Below are 20188 nucleotides of genomic sequence, written 5' to 3'. Positions count from 1 at the left end.
GCAGACGACACCACTCTCATTGGACTGATCTGGGACGGTGATGAGACTGCGTAAAGACAGGAGGTGGACCGGCTGGTCCACTGGTGCATCCAAAACCACCTGGAGCTGAACCCGCTCAAGACCGTGGAGATGACAGTGGACTTCAGGCGAGACCTTTTACCCCTCACTAGCTGCAGTAATGCTATTCTCTCCACAGACACCCTCAGGTTCCCGGGAACCACAATCTCTCGGGACCTGAAATGGACCCGCCACATAGACTCTGTCCGGAAGAAGGCCCAGCAGATACCAATTTTCATAGATTACCGATCTTACTCATACTTTGGCACAAGTGTTGGCGAGCTAAACGATATGCGCGCATTTGTCATGCTGCTTTATGATTTCGAGGCTCATATCGATAGTCTTAGGAGACATACTCGACTACACTAGTTTGGAAGTCAAAAACTGGTTGGTAAAAAATCAGTTTGGATCTCAAAAGTAAGCCCATATAGGCGTTCGTAAGTAGACATGCCGCTGTGGAGAGATATATAAAACAGATAGGGGATCATGTCAGGGTGCTTTATGTTTTCTTTTTATATCTATATATGTATTTTTAATATCTCAGCGGTCTGGCACTAAGTGGTCCGAAGACTGGTTGAACATCACAATAGTAATTGGGCCTGAGCCCCAGTAAAGCTTTATATACCCAGCAACGGCCTTGCCTTGGCTGATACGCTTTTGAAAAAAACTCTTCCTGTTTTTCCACAACCCAGAGTTGGCAAATGTGCCTTTTATTTATTGTGTTCCTTTAGTTCCATATAAGAACCTTCATCCTATGTAACTATGCTAATCATGTTTTTCTGTTCTGGTTTATGTAATTGTATTTCTGTACTGTTCTCTCTCGCTATCCCCTCACAAAAGCTGACCTGTAAGGCTGCATTTTCAATCAAATATACTACAAACAAGAACAGAAAAAGATAAACTTTTGTGAAACATGCAGAGGTTCATGAGACTTTCAATAATCAAATTAGAAATAAAACATATTTACATCTTATTAGACTTCACTGTTTTATTTGTTACAAAGACTGCAAATAAACACCAATGATGAGGCACGTGTGGCTATACTATTTATTTTATTTTTAGAAGTATACAGTGGCTCATATTGTATTATAATTTGAACTCGAGTAAAATTTGCATTGCACCCACTGCGTGCAGGTTATTATTCATCCCAACAGAAGATGGCGTCTGACTGTGACGTGTATATGCTTAATCGGGCCTTAATGTCTCGTAGCGCATCTTTTTTTTTTTTTTTTTTTAAATACACGACTCTGGAAATATTAATGGACTTGCCGGGCATTTAATCCCTGTATGATATCCTGAAAATGAATGTTGTGTTACCGTGTCAGACTGAACAGGCGTGGCAGTGGGCTGGTCCACGACGCAGTCGGCAATGAAAAGCTTCATGGGGCCACTCACTTGCCATCTTACACTCTGACAAAGAAACGTAGCTGTCGCAAACACATATGCAGCTGACCACGTCTGGCTGCTTTGACGGCGAGAGTCCGTCAGTTGGTGTTGTGCAGCCAAACAGTGGATGCGTCCTGTCCAGGCACTGAGGTCAGTCGACTACCAACCATCTCATCGTTTTAATGTGTTCATCCTCTCCTTGCTGTGCGGTATTGGGCGTTGTACTGCATGCACCCTTGTGTGCGTGCTCGAGGCGTCGTGTGAGTGTTTCGCTCTTGGTTAAAGTATGGCCAAAATGGAAAACGCGCTTGAAAAGAATTACATCCCTCCTTTGTGCATTGTGCTTTTGTTGTTCACCCCTAATAGCCCGAAGTAGTTCAACTGTATCCTTGCAATCGTATTTCGTTTTTTTTTCTATTTGCATGCACGGTGCTTCCCTTGTGAATTTGTCACGCACTTAATTTTCCTGACAACACAAGGCGAACAACCCACATGAGCAATCGCTGCGTCGTTGCTGTCGGCCTCCACATACGTACATATTGCAGGAGTCCATTAGCGCATCATTGGCTCGGCTGGTGCTGATGCTGCGTTGCGTGTGAGTGTTGCTAGGCAGCCATGCAACGTGCGGGCCCACAAGGGAATGTTAGAGTATGAGGGTGTTTTGGAGATATTGCTCGCGCCCAGTGAGGAGGAGTTGTTGATACACATATGACAATTGAAACAACTGCTGCAAGATTGCATGTGCACCGTATACAGTACGTCCAACATTGTCTGTGTCACATTGTGCAAAATGTTCAGGTTAAGTGAAGATGTGTCAAATGCAAATAGTATGTGTGCCTCCCGGCTCTTATCCAGTCATCTGGGATAGGTTCTTGCACACCAGCGGCAGCATAGAAGGTGCATAGATGGAGTCTGTCTGGCGGTGTTGCGTGTTAAGTTTCCGACATGAGTGACTTTTGACAATCTAGCGATATTCTGTAGCACCATCCCGCTCGTGAAATTTTGCACTCTTTGCACTCTCAGTACAGTATTGCCACCCGAGGCAACCTCTTTATCTGCCCCAGTTCACCCTATGACGCCAAAGACAGCTTTATTTATGTTGCACGTTTGAGCCACAAGGCAATTCGATTTGTGTCACACAAGCCAAGACACACGCAAACGCTAACAGCAAAATTGCTAATAGCAAGTGAAGGCCTTTTTGCATGTGCGCTCGACATAAAAAGTGGTACATCTTAATTTTTGTACAGCGGCAGGTCTTGTTTACTGTATTTGGGATTTAGGACAGTGCTGCGCCTTTCTGGCCATTCTGGTGACTATGTGCCCCACTGAAAGTTAAAGTTATCTTATTTCATTCATTAAGGTGAAAACGGTGTGCACCGAACAGTCATTGTAGTCATTATTCAAGTTTAATGACGACTGTGTGCCTCAACGGCGCTGAGTCTGAAGGAACAGCTTTCACTGGCCTGTGTTCACTCCCACAATGATACAAACGCTTCTTTCTAGCTGTGCTTGTCTATGAAAATACCAAAAGAAAGAAAAATCCACTCTTGCGCACTGTTACTGCGGTTTGCGCTAGGTACGTAAATAGGGCGCATTGTGTCTTGTACTGTAACGTGTACTTTTCTCCATCAATTTTACACCCCTTCTACTTATTAGGCATCTGGGGTTAAGCTGGATGGATGTATGGCTGCTGATGGGGCTTCACCTTGGACTGAGCACCTGTCCATAAATTGTACTTTTTTCTATGCAATCTGATCAAGAGGGCTCCCAACCATCAACCCAGTTTAAATGAAGTTTTTCCAGAAAATGTTAGGTCAGAAAATGTACTTTCTTTGTTTCCCTGCTCTGATGATGATTGAGTTATTATTTCAAGTACATTGATAGATTCTCAATACAGCATTCAAATTCATCCTGGTTCTAGCCTAATGAAAGTGGAGCCAAGGAAAATCAATAGAAAACTACTTAAAGTCATTATTCCAATGGATGTTGGTGCTCCCAAAACCACTGTGGCGAGCGAGACGCGTTTACAGTACAGTCGAGACATGCATGTGCATGTCAAATTCAGCACCATAATGGATTTCCGGGAAACCTGATGGTTGGATTGTCCTTTTATCTGTGTGTTGTTAGTAGGTAAATCCATGTCAGGCTCTCCTCAGCCAATTATGTGTAAATTGCTAAGTTTTGTATGGCTACACTTATTGTACATAGGCTACTGACATGCTATGCAAATACTGTTATGAAGCTTGGGTGTGGGGTGTTCTGGAAACCTTATCTGCTCCTTGCAGCACTGTGTGTGAATATGTGTTGGGAAGAGACAGCAGATGGTTTTTTTTTGGGGTTTTTTTTTAAAAAAGATCGTCCAGGTAAATTGTCTATTTTTTACCACTACCCGATCTTACTTGTAATTTAACTTATGGTTCTGATGGTGATCTCTGCATGTGAGCACCATGTTTCCTTCTGCCCCACGGTGCCTCTTTGGTTGGGTAGGTTTCTTTTGAATGTTTGTTTGAAATAAATAAGCTTGCTTGTCAATCGATTTTGGTTATTGCTCAGACACGAGAGCAACAACAAAAATCACACAATTGTAAGTGGGCTATATTGTAAGTGGGGTCAAATGTAAACACTTGGTTTTTGTGTCTGCTGAGTTTGTGCTCCATCTGTGTGGGGAGTTCATGTCTCTTGGGGGTAATTTGACTTCCTCCCACAGTTCAAAACCATCTACGACACTATGTTAGATCAACTGAGCACTTTAAATTGAATATAGTGAACGTTCACCCTAGTTAGCTGTAGTCTTTTGTGCACTGTGTGAATGCCATCATGTTTTTGATGATACTATGTTTCAACAGTTGACTTCGACCAAACCGTGGTTGTAACACAGCAACTCTGAAAGATGAGCAAGTCTCCAACCCCAATGGAAACCCCAGTGCAGCGGAGCCCCAGCAATGGGGTCCCTGAAAGCCTCCAGTCTCCTCAGCATTCAACTCCTGGCTCTGGACCACCATTTAAGAAACACATCTCTAGTCTTCTTCAGAGTCCGGTGAGATCACTCTGCTCTACATGCATCCAGCATAATAAAATAGAAACATGAACACTTCTTTGGCTTGTCCACAGAGGGATAAAGTGATGAAGCCCTGTCAGAAAATCAATTTGATCTCAAGTATCACGTTTATGCTGATGCAGCGCAAATGTTATAATATTCTCTGTGAGCACTCTTTGTGGTGCTTGTGCATGCTAAATGACTGAAATGTATCATACATTAAATGTGCAGATCAAGATCGTTATTAATGTTTTTTACTGATGTGTCATCTGTGATCCTCATTGTGAAATTCTATGATTGAGTAACACTATAGAACAGGGGTGTCAAACTCACGCATTGTAGTCATAGCTTCTTTCGGAGGGCCATTATGACTGTCAACCCAAATAAATGTATGAGCACCTCATATACAGTTAAAGCTACAAAACAAACTGACAAATAACTCGTTTTCAAATCAGATGAGTAAAAACTGGTCAAAAAAAAGAAAAGAAAATATATTATTACAAGTGAAGTCAATTTGCAATTCTAGTAATGACACACAAATTTGATGCACTTGTCATAAAATGATGTGGCGCGCCGTATTTGAGTTTGACACGTGTGCTATAGAACATTGTAATCTGTCTCAGTATGCTGAGAACATGCCTTTGTGTGTTTGTGTGCGCGCAGTCATTCAAGGAGGAGCTGGATACGCTTATCCAGGAACAGATGAAGAAGGGTGGTAGCTCTTCAAACCTTTGGGCACTCAGGCAATTGGCTGACTACATGGCCTTGCACGGCTCACCTGCAACCCTACCAGTCTCCCCATCTAGTATGTAAAAATTATGAATGCAAATTCTGGAATTCTCCTAACTATTGCTGTCCTAGATCAATTGTTTCATGTCCTATTGGCTGCCAACAACTGCCAAAGACAGGTATTCAATAGGCGTGAATTGATTTCGAACCAGTTAAGGGCACACAATCGATATTCCCTCTTAAAGACCTGTTTGATTTATTCAAGGAAGCTCTATAGTATGTACAAATAAAATAGAACATCTTTAAAACTCTGGAAGTCTGGATAAAAATGCAGATTGGGATTCTTATTTTCAGTTTTTACCAGTTGTGTTTCAATATAGTCATTATTCCGTCTGATCAATCTATTCCTAATTTTGTCATTCTTCTTAAATAAGATAGCAGCATATTAAATTTGCATACAAACAGAAGAACAAGCAAAAATACAGCACTGTTTGATTTTATTTATTTATTTAGTTTTGGGTTCAAGGATTTTTATTTATTCATGTTCTGGCATGACAATGGTATCATCCATTCTAGCCCCCCGAATTAAAAATGGTATGGCTCCGTTATCTCATGCTGTCCTTGGTGTACATCGCATTGTGTTTTTGCGTTTTATTTTAGTTCTAATGGCCTTATGGTAGGTACACAAGGAAGTTTCTGTTAATAATCCATTTTCATGTTTGTTTTTTTATGTGTATGCTCATTGTGCTTAAATTGCTTCAGGTAAGACCCAGCATATGTTTATCAATGTGCCAATCCCCATATTACAGAAAATTAACTTGTTCTGCAGAGGACACATTTTTGAAGATTTTTCTGCACGAGACCTAAAGTCACAATATTTATATGTGTAGCCTTTTTTTTTCCTGACAGTTTCTCATGGTCTGAATTTCTTTTTCCACTGCACAGACATGATGATGGTAACACCCATTAATGACCTCCAAGGCTGGGATCCTGGCAGCATGGTCAAAGGGGAACGGCTAATGCGCTGCAAGCTTGCCAGCGTGCATCGTCTTTTTGATCTCTATGGATGGGCTCAGATCAGTCACACCTGTCTCACTGTTTGTTTATTTTTATTCTCATACTACGCCGAAACACTGCCAATTGCACCAATTTACTATGAATCCAGTTCCAGTGATGTTGGCATACATGATGTGTCTTGTTTTTTTGTTTTTTGTTTTCTTTTGACAGCTGCGTGTTAGCAAAGAACAGGAACACTTCTTGGTGCTACCAGATGGCCTAGCTTGCAGCGAGGTTACTGGATCAAGCCTGGTTAGTATAGCCTATTTCAAAAATCAGACGTCCTCCATGTATTGACTCTTAGTTAATTTTATGTCATAATATTTTGAGTAGTCTGTATGAACACGTACTATGGGTGATGTGATTTTCAGGTAAAGGTGAATATCCTGGGTGAAATGGTGGAGAAGGGCAGTACAAACCTTGTTGTGGACTCAGAGAAGTTTAGCCTGCACTCAGCCATTTATTCGGCCCGACCGGATGCCCGCTGTCTACTTCACCTCCACACACCGGCCACAGCAGCAGTAAGTCATCCTGGGATGTCATCGGCGGATTATTTAGCCTGGCAAGCCAGACCAATGTCTGTTGTGTCATGTTTGTTATTTTTGTGTTTTGTTTTCCTCGGAACTGGGATCCTGCTACTTTGTGCACAAGCTTTGAACCCTCTGGCTCATTGTCCAGTGCGGCTTATCTATGGATTTTTCCTGATTTTTATGCTATTGTAGTATTTATATTTGGGTGGGGTTTATAATCCAGAACCTATGGTACTTATTTTGTTTTGATCTTTCCCCAACAATGTCTGTCTTTAGGTCTCAGCTATGAAATGTGGCCTGCTGGCATTGTCCCATGAAGCCTTGCTGGTCGGGGATGTGGCCTATTATGAGTATAACGGAGTAATGGAGGTGGAGGAAGACCGTGTGGAGCTTCAGAAGAGCCTTGGACCCACTTGTAAGGTTAGGAGACTACAAAAGACTAATCACCCCTCATTATAATGGTTTATTCAGGTCTTGTGCTTTTCCTCATGGGTCCAAAGAATGAAGACGTAATTAGTAAATGAAGCACAGCTCCAAGAGGAGCGCTTTTAAGAATGTCGTCTGATTGCATGTGAATGAACATCTAATTTGTCAGTGTTTTGATTTGATTCTATTGCGGGTTTCAATTATATAAAGGTACTGGTGCTTAGAAATCATGGCATAGTGGCCCTGGGGGAGTCTGTGGAGGAGGCCTTCTATGCAATCTACCACATTCAAGCTGCCTGTCAAATTCAGGTACACACACACACACACACACACAAACATTCAAATGTACTTATTCACGTAGCAGCGTTTTCAAATGATTTAATTTGGTTGTTCACTTTACGTACGCTAGGTTTCAGCTTTGTGTAGTGCCGGCGGTGAACAGAACCTGATCTTACTTGACCGGACCACCCATAAACCCAATCACACTGGCACAGTGGGGTGGGCGGGCTCTACCTTTGGCCCAATGCAAAAGAGCCGCATTGGAGAACATGAGTTTGAAGCCCTCATGAGAACTCTAGATAATTTGGTAAGTCAGTTAAAACGAAATGTTTGCTTTGCAAAAAAAATGATGCCATACATTTACGATAATACAGAAAATGAGGCTACAGCTGTCCCTCCAGGATTAATAATTTGCCATTCTGTTTGCTATCCTTCGTAAACAAAACTAATGAACTAGACAGCAAACAATTACAGTTACTATATTTATCAATGTTTCAGATTACAGATGGGATCACGGAAACCAATGAATTGATAACTTGAGGTTCCTTTACCACTTGGTATCTTCCAGGGTTACCGTACAGGTTATGCATACCGATTTCCTTTGCTGCTGGAAAGATCACGGTCACAAACACGCAAGGATATAGAGGTTCCTGCAACCGCCACAGCCTTTCATCAGTTCAACGATGATGGACTTCCTTTGGGTCTCAAGCAGCACCCTTTTACCCATCGCCAGCAGCAGGAGAGAACTCGATGGCTCAACACTCCCAATACCTACCAAAAAGTCAGCCAGGAGCAAGCCAGTCCTGGACACCAGCGAAGTACTGTAAGGATATATTGTTGAAAATGTGATTAGTTTGCAAAATGCACTCCACCGGCTGCTCACGTATGTTTGAACCAGTGCTCTTGTGCTGAACCTAATCTATGGAAATAAGGGTTGGGTATTGGGTGGATTTCTGGCATGCTCAGCTCAGTGGCCTCGTAGTAGAGTGTCCGCCCTGAGACTGGAAGGTTGTGGGTCATACCAAAGACTATAAAAATGGAACCCATTGGCTCCCTGCTTGGCACTCAGCATTAAGGGTTGGAATAGGGGGGTTAGATCACCAAAATGATTCCCGAGCGCGGCATCGCTGCTGCTCACTGCTCCCCTCTCCCCCAGGGGATGGATCAAAATCACACGGGGATGGGTTAAATGCAGAGGACTAATTTCACCACACCCAGATGTGTGTGTGACGATGATCATTGGGACTTTAACTTTTATGTCAGGTTGTTGGCCACGTGAACTGGACACAAATTCTAAGGCAAACATTTTTTTTAATCCTTGTTAGAATCCCATGTTCATAGTCAATTATATCTGTCTCAATCTGTCACTGATATCAACTGGACGTACTTGACAATAACCACCCGAGCAGTGTGAGGAGTCAAGTCGTGGTTCTCAGTCAGTCTGCTAGTTTGCTCTTCTTATACCAATTTGTTGGCAAACAAGGGAAGGGCTTTTTTTTTTTTTTTTTTTTTTTTTTCCCCATATGTGGATATCTCACCATAGTTTCAGCAAATTTCCCAAAGCAGTGGAGATTTATGCGCAATTACACAAGAAGTCATGCCTGTGTCTGATTGGTTATTTTTCCTCAAGTTGCTGTAGTTTCTTGTAAATCACATTAGATGCACAAGATAAAACAAGAAAGGGCTTCCCCCCCCACTGATTATTGTACTTATGTACAACAGTGTGGTCATACTAAGACTTTTAACAAATATACCACCCAAAAATTAAATGACTTTGTAAAATTGCAAATAGTCTTCTTGGAAAAGGGTTGGGACTTGTAAAATTTTACAATGTTCGTGATTTAAAAAAAAAAAAATCAGGAAAGTGGGTGACGTTGCAGCGATTGTCATTATGGGAGTTTAAAATTCCATACAACTCGCTCTAGGTAGTTTCCTTTTTAATGATTGATTTTTGATCAATCAAAGGTGTATGCTACCTCTTTTTGTCAACTGAGGGACACTCCAGTATCCACACAACCGGATGGGTGAATCGACGGAAAAAAGAAAAGTGGATGGCTCGTTCATGCCATTGGGAGGAGCTAGTTCTCCCACTTTGTTTACCTCCTCCATCCCACCTCACCCAAGCCCTGCAATGCAGAGAAGGCTGCCTCGAGTTTTGAGTATGCTGCAGTACAGTCTGCCTTCTAGTGGCAGAACAAATGATCACATTCAAGAGGAAAATCTAATACAATTTGGAAACTAACTGTTGTCTCTCTCCCTCAGTGGATGAAAACAGAAGAAGTGACACAGGCTGGTAGTACAGCGATCAAGATAGAAACCCCAAACCAGTTTGTGCCTCTTTTTACGAACCCTCGGGAAGTGATTGAGACACGAAACAAGGTGCCTTGTCACTGTGAACAGTGAACACTCTTTGTCAATTACAGTATACAGTACTTGTTTTGCTCATTTTTCTCATCTCAGATTCGACAGCAGAATCGTCAAGACATGAAAACGGCAGGACCGCAGTCTCAGGTCCTCGCCAGTGTGGTAACAGATAATAGTCCCCCGGTAAAATGAAGTTCATATGTACAGTTGTGTTCTAAATAATAACAGCCATTTATTTACCCATCCAACACAAACAAATAACTATTCACACTCACAATCACACCTATGGAATGGTCTGTACGATAACCTACCATGCATGTTTTTGGAATGTGGGAGGAAACCTGAGTACATACAGATAACCCACACAGGCAGGGGGAAAACATACAAAGGGCCTGGAATCGAACCCATGACTTTGACACTGAGGCAGATGTGCTAACCGAGGTTTCACAGTGCCGCCCTAATATAAATATAGTCGCAGTGTGTTTAAACATGTGTGTAAGGCTCAAAATTCTAATGTTTTTTACACAATTACATAACAAAACGTTAAGAAAAAAAGAATGACATTTGAGCAAATGAAATGTCCGGTCCAGCCCTGGTGCTACCTGATTTATATCTGTTATTGCAGAATGACCTCACGAATTGAATCTACGTGTCTATTCTTTCTTTTTAAACTTGGAACCTTTTGTTTAATTATCAAATTACTCAGACTCACAAGCATGCAGATCATGCATGGCGAATCCTTTCTAAGGGTGCCCTACTGGTACATTATTTGCCATGTAATCTAATTGTCAACAATATCAGCGATTGATCTGGTTAGTCATTTTAAACTGCTATTATTTTGAACACACCTGTATCACCTTGCAAATCCTCGCTACAGTTAGTAACTCTGATTCTTTTCTTTTTTTTTGTCATTCAATTCAGTCACCAGTCACCCCACCCCAAGTACCACCAGAGCCTGAAAGTCCCAACCCCTTTAATCAGCTCACAGACCAGGAGCTAGAGGACTACCGCAAGGAAGTGCAAAAGAAACAAGATATTGGGACCAACGGTAGGTTGTCTTGACCAAACTATGTATGCTTTGTCCCATTTCAGGATAGACAATTGTTATCAGATAAACTAGATCTCAAGTTGTCATTCAGGGCTGAAAAGACCTTGCTCATGATTCCAAAAAAAAAGCAAAGTATATTTTTTGCATTTTGGTTGTGGAACTCCATTGGCCATCTTAGCTGATTTGGTCAGTCGGAGGAGACGTACGTAGTATTGAAACAAGCGTTCACACGACCTAGCCGCTCTGTGCGATATGGCCTTTATTGGCAAGTTTGCAAGGAACCTTATTTTTGGAGAGACATGCAGCGAGCACATGCACTGTTGTGTGCTTTTTAAAGTTGAAAACTCATCTTTCTTTACTCTAAGCACTGTGAGGTGTTTTGTCAAAACTATGTTTTGTGTCTTTGTTTCGTGCCATATCTTCTACACCAGTGTTTCCCAACCTTTTTTCATCCATAGCACACATCTTTATTGGGAAAACTCTGGAGGCACACCACCGACAAAAATCTGTTAAGCGTTACTCCAGGTTCTATATTAAAATTAGTTGTTACAACGAAAGGCGTCAGGAAAGTGCTTATATAAATAGTCATATTCCTATAAAGTATATAAAGAGAATTGAATAATTGAATACAAATATTTTAATTGCATTTCATTGTATTTCAGGTTTTTTTTTTTAAAGGTTTTAGATAGTGTAAGGAATAAACTATTGAAAGTGATTGTGATTAAAATCCAAAAGAATCAACATGACTGTGTTTACGGTTTTAAACTAACGTTTAAAGACACCCTGCTGTTCTGGTAGCAGCTGACTGGTGATCACAGTGAAGGTGTCACGACTTGACTTTGTAGTTTATGTTGGTGAAAAATGCACAATCCAGGTTCTCCGGTTGAACTACATGTTGGGATTTCCTTTAGTCCGCAAATGAACCACGGCCGTCAGAGCGTCACTGTTATCAAAAGCACACAGCAGCACACACATTAACTGAAAATGTACAGATGCAGCACAATCAGACTGACATAACATGAAATCTCAGATTCGCCAATTACCCACGCACGCACGATTAGCAAGTGGCGGACTATGCCTTTCACTAACTGACCAAGCGCAAAGTGGCGAGGGATCACTGAATTATCGGTAGAGCAGTTTGACTGGCATGCAATCTGCAACAGATCAAGTGCCGGTGGGTGTTTGGAGATGATTTGGTCTTTGACCACCCTTTTGAAGCACTTCTTAGTACGGCGAGGCAAAGGTCAAGGCAGGTCAAGCGCTGCTCTGGCCATTTCTGTCCTTTGGTGTGATAATCTTGGTGGTAATCTATCGTACACAACAATCACTATGGATGTCTGCCACACCCTTAATTATTTTCTTTCCCTCTCAATTGCAGTTTCCCCATAGCTGAGCAATTACCACAGTCTGTTAGTGTGTAACTTTGTCCTTTGTCTAAGTAGGGCCGGAGGTGACAAATGACACTTCCCCTACTTCCTCCCCCACAAAGGGCCCTCTGCCCAATCACCCCACTCTTCCAGGTGAGGTTTTGGAGGTGCACTCACTGCCTGCCCTGCATGCCATGCACAGTGGCTATGTGACCCAGCTGCCTGCTGCAGTCTTCTATGAACAATCCTGATCGACTCTGCTCTGCTGCTTTTACCCGCTCATGCTTCAGATGGTCCCTGATGGCCATGTTACTCCTCATAGTAGTCACCAACCACCTCTGTGGAGTTTGATCTAACTACTACCTAATTGGATACAGTACAGCATAAAAGTAGATCATAAGCATGTGCAGTGTACGTTTAATTGGCTGTAAAGATCAACCATATGCAAAGAACAAATAGATTCCCACTATTCTAATTGTAACTATATACTGTACACTGGTATTGTACAATTCATAAATGATTCATTCTGGTGACCTTGTGAAGTGATGGTGGCCACAGGCATAACCTTTTCTACATTTTATTCTAATACATAATACAAATGAAGTGACTACCCCCAGCAGCGCATACTGTAAAAGTTGGAATAGATTCCAATCAAGTACATTTTGATGAAACTACAATGTTTTTACAGTATATGGACCTCACGTTGAAAATACGTTCCTGTTTACAGTTTTCATTTCAAGAACAGTTTTCCGTAATACTAACAATATGGTTGTGGTTGTCTCAGGGGTGGAGCTACATGGTGGCCAGAGGTGGATAGGTCATTCTCCTGGCCACCCCCCCCCCCCCGGCCATTCTCACACCAAGGGAAACATGCAGTATTCTTAGACCCTTTGATACTCTCCTACAAGTTTTTTTTTTTTATTAACTGTCACAAATATTGAGTTTAATGCAAAAAAAGAACATTTGATTCTTAGTCACTATCAATCAAATGCATTACTTTCACACCATAGCAAGTAAACATAGCTGAAAAGTCATTGTTTACTATACCATCCACTGTCAAGATTTGACTAAATAAAATACACACAAATGCATACCAATTTTGCACATACACTCAATACAGGAAGGAACAAATCTAATGAAAAATAACTGACACATTATGGGTTTATTGTGGTATTGCTATTTAGGGTCATTGGGTCATCTCTGACTATTACCTACTGATTGGCTGTTAGCTAGTGAATCAGCACATGAGATAGAAGTGGATCATGAGTTCATACACAAAAGCAAAGCTACGACCTAGAAAATTGCATTATCTAGTCAATTATGTTCAGCAAAATTATGGCATTTTTACTTAGACTTCTTGATTCCGAGTGTGATGGCCGTTGTTCAAGATACTTTGTGTGAATTTTATTTCATGAAACCTTGACTATGGGTGTTATGATGAGATGGTAAGGCCACCCCTCATTGAGATGTTGTGTCACCCTGGCCACCCCACTGAAAAATGTCTCCACAGTCAAATGGGACGGGGTCACGTTTTAGCTGTCGTCTATTTTCTTTTAGAGTACATTTTGGCGCTAACTGTAAACAAGCCTGCATAGCATCGGAAGTCACTGATGGTTTACAGGTTTACATGTGTCTCAAGTCAAAATGTTTTGCTACCTAAGTCATCAGTGTTGATAGCGATCCATCTGTCCCTGTACCCACTGTGTCTCCTGTACCTGTGTCCTTCTGTGTCTGTCTGTCCTTTTCTGTGTTACTCGGCAAATGATTCATAGGGCACACCTCTGGTGCTTTGGTCTTGTCTCACTAGTAAGTATAGAAACTGCACACATCTCATGAAGTGCGCATGCCCATCTGCATTGAAAAGATGTACTTGTATGCCATTTGGCTTTGCCGCTCCAACGCCACTCAAGATTTTGTGTCTGACTCCAAAAATGTTGCCCTTGTGCTTTCATTTTATGGCAATCCTCGGTGCAGGAGACACAAAGACGGACTGCCCGGTCATACAGAACGGAGGTGAAGAGGAAAAGCAAGCTGAAGAACTAGAAAAAGGGATGAAGGCGCTTTCTACCAACGAATCCTCAACCCCTGCTGCTCTGCCTACCAAACTGCAGGATGGCACACCAGAAGGTTCGCCGTCCAAGTCCCCGTCCAAGAAGAAAAAGAAGTTTAAGCCACCATCATTCCTGAAAAAGAGCAAGAAGCAGAAGGAAAAAGTTGAAACTTGAGTTGCATACCGTCAAACCTTGATGAAATATTGCTGTGAAATATTTCTTTGTACACACAGTGCAGTAACTCGGGTGGCGTTCACTGCTGGTCTTTCCAAACACAGTCAGTAACAAACCCATTTTCAAAAATGACAGTTCCATTGACTGTGGTCACTCTTTTGCTCTTACAAAAAAAAAAATAATAATAATAATAATAATAATAATCTGGGTCAGCTCCAAGGCGCTACCACTGCTACTCCTCACACATGCTCTGTATTTCTCATTTTTATTAAATCACCTACATTTGAAACCAACTTTACTGTTGAGGATATGATTCTCATTTTGCATATTGCGTATATCATTTCTATCATATATGACTACCCAGAATTGGTCCCTCAGTATTGTTAGAAAAGCACTTGATTGATCATAGCGTCTTGTAATTGTTTCGTTCTAAACATCACATTGATATTGCTGATGTAAATGTGAGCACATGTGCATTACATGTAGAAATGTATACGGATAGCTACTGATTGTGCTCTGAAAACTGTGTCGTGCAAATGTACCAGTCTATAAACATAATAGCAGGAATACAACAAAGATGAGCGCTGGGATTAAAAAAAAAATAACAGTCTTGCAAGAAAATAAAGATGGCTATAAAATATGCTTGTAATCGCAGCTTAAAGACTCGTAAATACACTGAAGGCACTAAAACATTCCACTTTCCCCATATTCCCGTGTATGTGTATGCAAAATACCTCCAAACAGTCAAATATGCTTTCTGTTTTAAGTCACTTGGTGCAAAACAAACACTGATGTGATGTCTGCTCATAATTTTCATCATTTTATATTAGAATGTGTATGTGAATGTTGCAAGTCTACCATATATCTGTCATTAAAGTTTTATTTCAAATCAACTGAAAGAAGTTATGAACATTGCCTGTCTGTCTTATGACTCTTTTCTTAACAAAATTAATGACTTATTTTTACAAGCAAAAGATGCTTTTATTTTAACATCTGCATGTTGTCATTGTTATAAATAATTTGTGTAACTTAAATATTACTAGTAATATTTCTGGTGAAAAACTACATGTACAGTAGCTGAATTTTAGCCATTTTACCAGTAGTAGTACAGTTGTCAACCTATACACAGTTTTGCCACACTTAAAGCATGTAGTTGTCCTGGTTGCATACCAAAGTTGTACTACTAATGAAGAGAAGCAGCGTTATCGCAAATGAACCGAAATATTGATTTAGACAATTACATAATAAAGGCCTGCCATACTGTTACAGTCACACAACAATTGAGCTCCGACTAGATAGGTGGCGCTGTAGGAAAAGAAACAAACGGAAGTTGTGAATGGACACGGCGGAATCTGTTATGATGGCGAACAGTGAACGATTCAATAGTAATTTCGAGTAACTCTTTGTCCTGCGGTTCTGTTGAGCACTTTATCTTCTATTCTTTGGCGAAATATTTGACTCGTTAAAATGGGAAGGAGCAGGAGTCGAACCCCTCCGAGGCGTGGTAAGAAACAATTCATTAGTTCGTGCCTGGTCGATTTAAGAAGGGTCCAAGAAATCGCCATTTCTGTTTGAGTGTCCTGGTTAAACAGCGTTCTCAAAACAAATGTATTGTCGACTACAAACGCGCTTTCTTTCATTTATGCCCTGTAATGAGAGTAATCGATGTCATTTGGCACTCTTGGAAAGTAACGTAAATATCCGAATTCTCCGTAGTTAAGTAGTATGTTTGGTTGTCAGTATTTAACCTGAGTAGTTTTTGTTTTAATTTTAGTCCCTTCAACACAGATGTACTTTCTCCTCTTTACTTTTTTCAAAACGGGCACGATACATAAACAAATAAAAGACCACCGATCCGTTGCCTAAACTGTGTGACCGAACGACTTAACTGTTTGATACACGATGATGGCCTGATGAAGCCTTCTAAAACTTACATTTGAAAAGCTCGCGAGGCTTCATGGACTCACTAAACCTCCTAGCGGCCAAAACCTTGATTCTTATTTGAGCTATGTGTGGTGGCTTTGCAATATTGCAACAGTGTTCGCATATTACTGCAACTAGTTTTCCTGAATTGTTTACTGTTAGCAACTAGTTTTGCTATGATTCCGAACAAATCGTGAATATATATGCCACAGATGTGATGGTCAAACAAAAGTCGCACGCATCAGACCATCAAAAGGAGTAAACAAACCTGTTAAGTACCAATATATTTAAGTCATTGCGTTGTAAATATACTCTATTGTGAATACAGTATACTCTAAAACAAGCACAATAAATATATAAACACAAACATACCCAGTTCCGTGTATAAATACTGTACTGCAGTGCTCTTGCATCCCTTTGTGAATTCTTATCGTATTGCCTACAGAACGGAGGCGTTCCCGCTCCATTTCACGAGAACGTGATCGAAGGCGAAGGGAAAGGGATCGGTCACGGGATCGTGACAGAGAAAGGAGAAGAAGTCGTTCCAGATCTCCCCTCAGGAGACGTTCAAGGTGAGGAAATCTGCTTTAATGCCAGATGGAATTTTAATACATTTTGTGTTGAGTAGAATCAACTTTATAGAATGTTCCACATTATCAAGCATAGACATAGTACAATGAGAATATATATATATATATATATATATATATATATATATATATATATATATATATATATATATATATATCTTTCACTCCCCAATTAAGATCTAGTAATCGTTATTGTTACCACAGAACATACATGATATATGCCTCTGAGGTAGTGGTGTGCCTATCAGTGCCACCCAGTGGTTATGATTGTCCAATTTTACACATGTTGATCGATACCTTTCATTGTCACAAAATATGATCAGCCGCAACGACTTTACTTTACTACTTTATTCACCTTTTGTGAGCAGGGGTAGGGATATATGAAAATGTTTTTTTTTTACGGTCCTCTCTTCTGTGCAGATGTTTAGCTATTGCGGGTAGATCTGGAACATACATCATTATTTTCAGCGATTTGTACACTCAGTAGTTGTGATAATTGATCCTGCAGCTGTCGATGTTTCCCTATGCAGGTCTCCTCGTCGCCATCGCTCCTCATCTCTTTCACCAATGAGGCAAAAAGACAGACGTGAAGATGACCGTAAAGACAGGTCATCAAAGCCCATTCAAATATCAGGTATAAAAGATGCGCTGTGCCATCACCAAAGTAAAGTTGACTTTCAAAACAAATGTTTCCATACTAAATAACATAAAGTTAAGTAAATTATGACTGAAAGCACTGGTTCCTAACGTGGCAAGCCAGACTCAATGCTGTACCAGCGTTTGGGTCTGGTAGGGAATCGCTTCAAGCGTATTCTTGAGGCGGGGCAAACCTGAGTCAACAAACTGTTTGAAGGAACCAACCAGCAAAAAGCAAACAAGATTCTGCAGAAAAAAAATCCACATCCACTTGCTTAATGTTTTAAGTAACATTATAGCACAGACTCTATCTAATTCTATTCTATTATTTTTTTTTATTTAAAATAAAAATACTTGTTAACTAGCTTAGCAGACTCCTTTCTTTGTTGCACTGTTAGGACTGACATTTGTCCTCAGTTTATATGCACCAGTTATGGAATTCACCCGCTTAAATACTTTTTTTTTTTAAACAGCTGAGGACATGCAAGGCAAAACCGAAGAAGAAATTGAAATGATGAAACTTATGGGATTTTCAACATTTGACTCGACTAAGGTGAGTGTGTATGCTGTGCAAAAAAGTTCAACAAATGATCCAAAACTACAGGAACAAATTTTCATTCACAAAGTCGACCTCTCACACATTTAACAAACGTGATGCTGTATTGAATCATATAACTCTTTTCTATCAGCCTCTTGCGTTGTTTATTCCTAATATATCACCAAAATATCAGACTTTTCAAGCGTATTAGAATTGAACGTTTATTTTACTATGTACACACCAGGATTATAACTATACAGCAACGTTAAGAGTCGATTCTTAACTTGCTTTCCGACCCACGATTTAATATACGATTATTATTTTTAGCATTATTTTTATTATTTCATCATTAGATTTAATGCAATAGTTACATACATTCGTACAAAGTATTTATCTGAATGGGGACAATGCACATTAATGAACATCAGGATAAAACCAAATGTTAATATGACAGATTATAGCTACAAAGCTAGTTTTTATCCATAGCCCCGTGGCAGCCACACAACATTTACAGATTTTGAAATTCAGTCCACACAAAAGGTGTAACTTTGCTAAGCTAAGCTTTTGGTTTTTGAGAAAATTGAAGGCTTTTAAGTGTGCCTTATTGTGCGGAAAATACAGTACATGTAAATATATACATAAGAAAGAAAATGTAACATGCAATATAAGTAACAAGTGAAAAGTAATAATATGCAAAAAAAAACAACAACTCATAAGATCAAATACCTGAGCAAAATTTGTAACATGTGGACCATCCAAGTGCACAAATGGTTGCTGGTTCACGAAATATATATATATGATCATAAACAGGTCCCTGGTAACCAAAAGATTGAGTGTGCTCACGCCCACATTTTCCTATGCATGATGATGATTTGGGAATCTGTTTTCAATCAGGGGAAGAAAAGTGAAAGCGCTACCAATGCGTATGCTGTCAACACCACCATGAAAAGAAAATACAGGTATGACAAGTGTATAGGAGAAGCTACCCTTCTTCTTCTCCAAAAGTGGAAATTATGAAAGAGGAATATTATTGTTTGAGGAGAGCTAGTTGTGCTGCGCTTTCAGGTCTTATTGCCTCAGCACCCGGGTGTCACGTTAGTCATCCGGTGTTGGTCAGATTGCTGATTTAAAATGTCAAGTTTTAAGTTCCCTCACAGCAAGCCTTATTACTGCTATTGTCAATATAGCCAATCGCCTCTGCAGGTGTTTCTATGCAGAAATTCTCGTACTCCTATTGGTGTGTGATGATGTCATCTGCAAGTGTTGCGAGGGTAACAGTGATGTAATGTTTTTTTCTTTTTTTTTTTCTTGTTTTTTTTGTTTGTTTTTTCTAGGCAATACATGAACAGAAAGGGTGGATTCAACAGACCACTGGACTTCATTGCATGAAATTATTTAGCTACAGTCCTCCTAAAATGTAAATTTGTTGTACTTGACAAAATCAGGAGGTTTTGTGCTGTTTTTTTTTAATTTTCGTTAGCTTTTGTTGTTGTGTAGGACTTTACCATATACATATACATTTTTGATTAATGGGAGACATTAATGTTGTCTCCGTGATTCTATTACACCACATTTTGGTATTGATGCATGGTTCATGGCAAACATGAAGTACACAAAACCTCATGCTGTTCTATATTTACTGATAAGTTTAGTTATGTAAAACAATAAAAGTCTACTGAAGGCAGTTTTCTTTTAAAACTGAAACAATTGGATGCAGTGGTCAACAGTTTAAATCAATAAAACACATTTTCTTCCGTACTGAGTCAATGTAGCAAATAATCAAATAACTTATTTTATATCTAATAAATCTGTTTTTTAATATGCATTACTATATTTTTCTAGATAGTCAACGCATTACAAAACGCTTATAAATGTAGCCAAATGTCGTCTTCAGGTCATAGCAAAGTTTCCAACCACTAAGGCGTAATGCTGGATGCAGGAGACTCGGGAAGATGTCTTTATTTTTGTCACACATGAGGCTAACAAGGGTCTGCGCT

General features: G+C 40.2%; 2 protein-coding genes across 3 annotated transcripts; both read left to right on the top strand.

Annotated features, from left to right (window-relative positions):
- Window positions 1-1463: 1463 nt before the first annotated feature.
- Window positions 1464-15375, top strand: add2 (adducin 2 (beta)). Of its 2 annotated transcripts, XM_085909543.1 has the most exons (15): window positions 1464-1593; window positions 4290-4480; window positions 5144-5285; window positions 6155-6306; window positions 6437-6517; window positions 6637-6786; window positions 7072-7215; window positions 7432-7530; window positions 7631-7807; window positions 8069-8323; window positions 9763-9879; window positions 9961-10047; window positions 10786-10912; window positions 12355-12432; window positions 14254-15375. In XM_085909543.1, the coding sequence occupies exons 2-15, from the start codon at window positions 4334-4336 to the stop codon at window positions 14502-14504; spliced, it is 2007 nt and encodes a 668-aa protein (XP_085765669.1). In that variant the 5' UTR covers window positions 1464-1593; window positions 4290-4333; the 3' UTR covers window positions 14505-15375. The 2 variants fall into 2 exon arrangements, with proteins under 2 accessions (XP_085765669.1, XP_085765670.1); XM_085909544.1 differs by lacking the exon at window positions 12355-12432.
- Window positions 15376-15814: 439 nt separating this feature from the next.
- snrnp27 (small nuclear ribonucleoprotein 27 (U4/U6.U5)) lies at window positions 15815-19872 on the top strand. Its single transcript, XM_085909546.1, has 6 exons — window positions 15815-16008; window positions 16873-16999; window positions 17548-17651; window positions 18127-18206; window positions 19086-19150; window positions 19526-19872. Exons 1-6 carry the CDS (start codon window positions 15972-15974, stop codon window positions 19578-19580), a joined length of 468 nt encoding a protein of 155 aa, XP_085765672.1. The 5' UTR covers window positions 15815-15971; the 3' UTR covers window positions 19581-19872.
- Window positions 19873-20188: the final 316 nt, after the last annotated feature.

The sequence above is a fragment of the Syngnathus leptorhynchus genome, chromosome 4 (assembly GCF_054491065.1).
Source record: "Syngnathus leptorhynchus isolate UIUO chromosome 4, UIUO_Slep, whole genome shotgun sequence".
Classification (NCBI taxonomy): domain Eukaryota; kingdom Metazoa; phylum Chordata; class Actinopteri; order Syngnathiformes; family Syngnathidae; genus Syngnathus; species Syngnathus leptorhynchus.
Note: the sequence above shows the minus strand (reverse complement) of the source record. Positions and strands in the feature narration are given on the sequence as shown.

What these genes read in the sequence shown, in the direction of transcription:
- add2 (XM_085909543.1), top strand. Translation starts at nt 4,334, where the DNA reads ATGAGCAAGTCTCCAACCCCAATGGAAACCCCAGTGCAGCGGAGCCCC. An exon ending in CCTACCAGTCTCCCCATCTA is followed by an intron (nt 5,286 to 6,154) that starts GTATGTAAAAAT and finishes TCCACTGCACAG; the next exon opens with ACATGATGATGGTAACACCC. An exon ending in CTGGACACCAGCGAAGTACT is followed by an intron (nt 8,324 to 9,762) that starts GTAAGGATATAT and finishes TCTCTCCCTCAG; the next exon opens with TGGATGAAAACAGAAGAAGT.
- snrnp27 (XM_085909546.1), top strand. Translation starts at nt 15,972, where the DNA reads ATGGGAAGGAGCAGGAGTCGAACCCCTCCGAGGCGTG. An exon ending in CCCCTCAGGAGACGTTCAAG is followed by an intron (nt 17,000 to 17,547) that starts GTGAGGAAATCT and finishes TTCCCTATGCAG; the next exon opens with GTCTCCTCGTCGCCATCGCT. An exon ending in AAAGCCCATTCAAATATCAG is followed by an intron (nt 17,652 to 18,126) that starts GTATAAAAGATG and finishes TTTTTTAAACAG; the next exon opens with CTGAGGACATGCAAGGCAAA.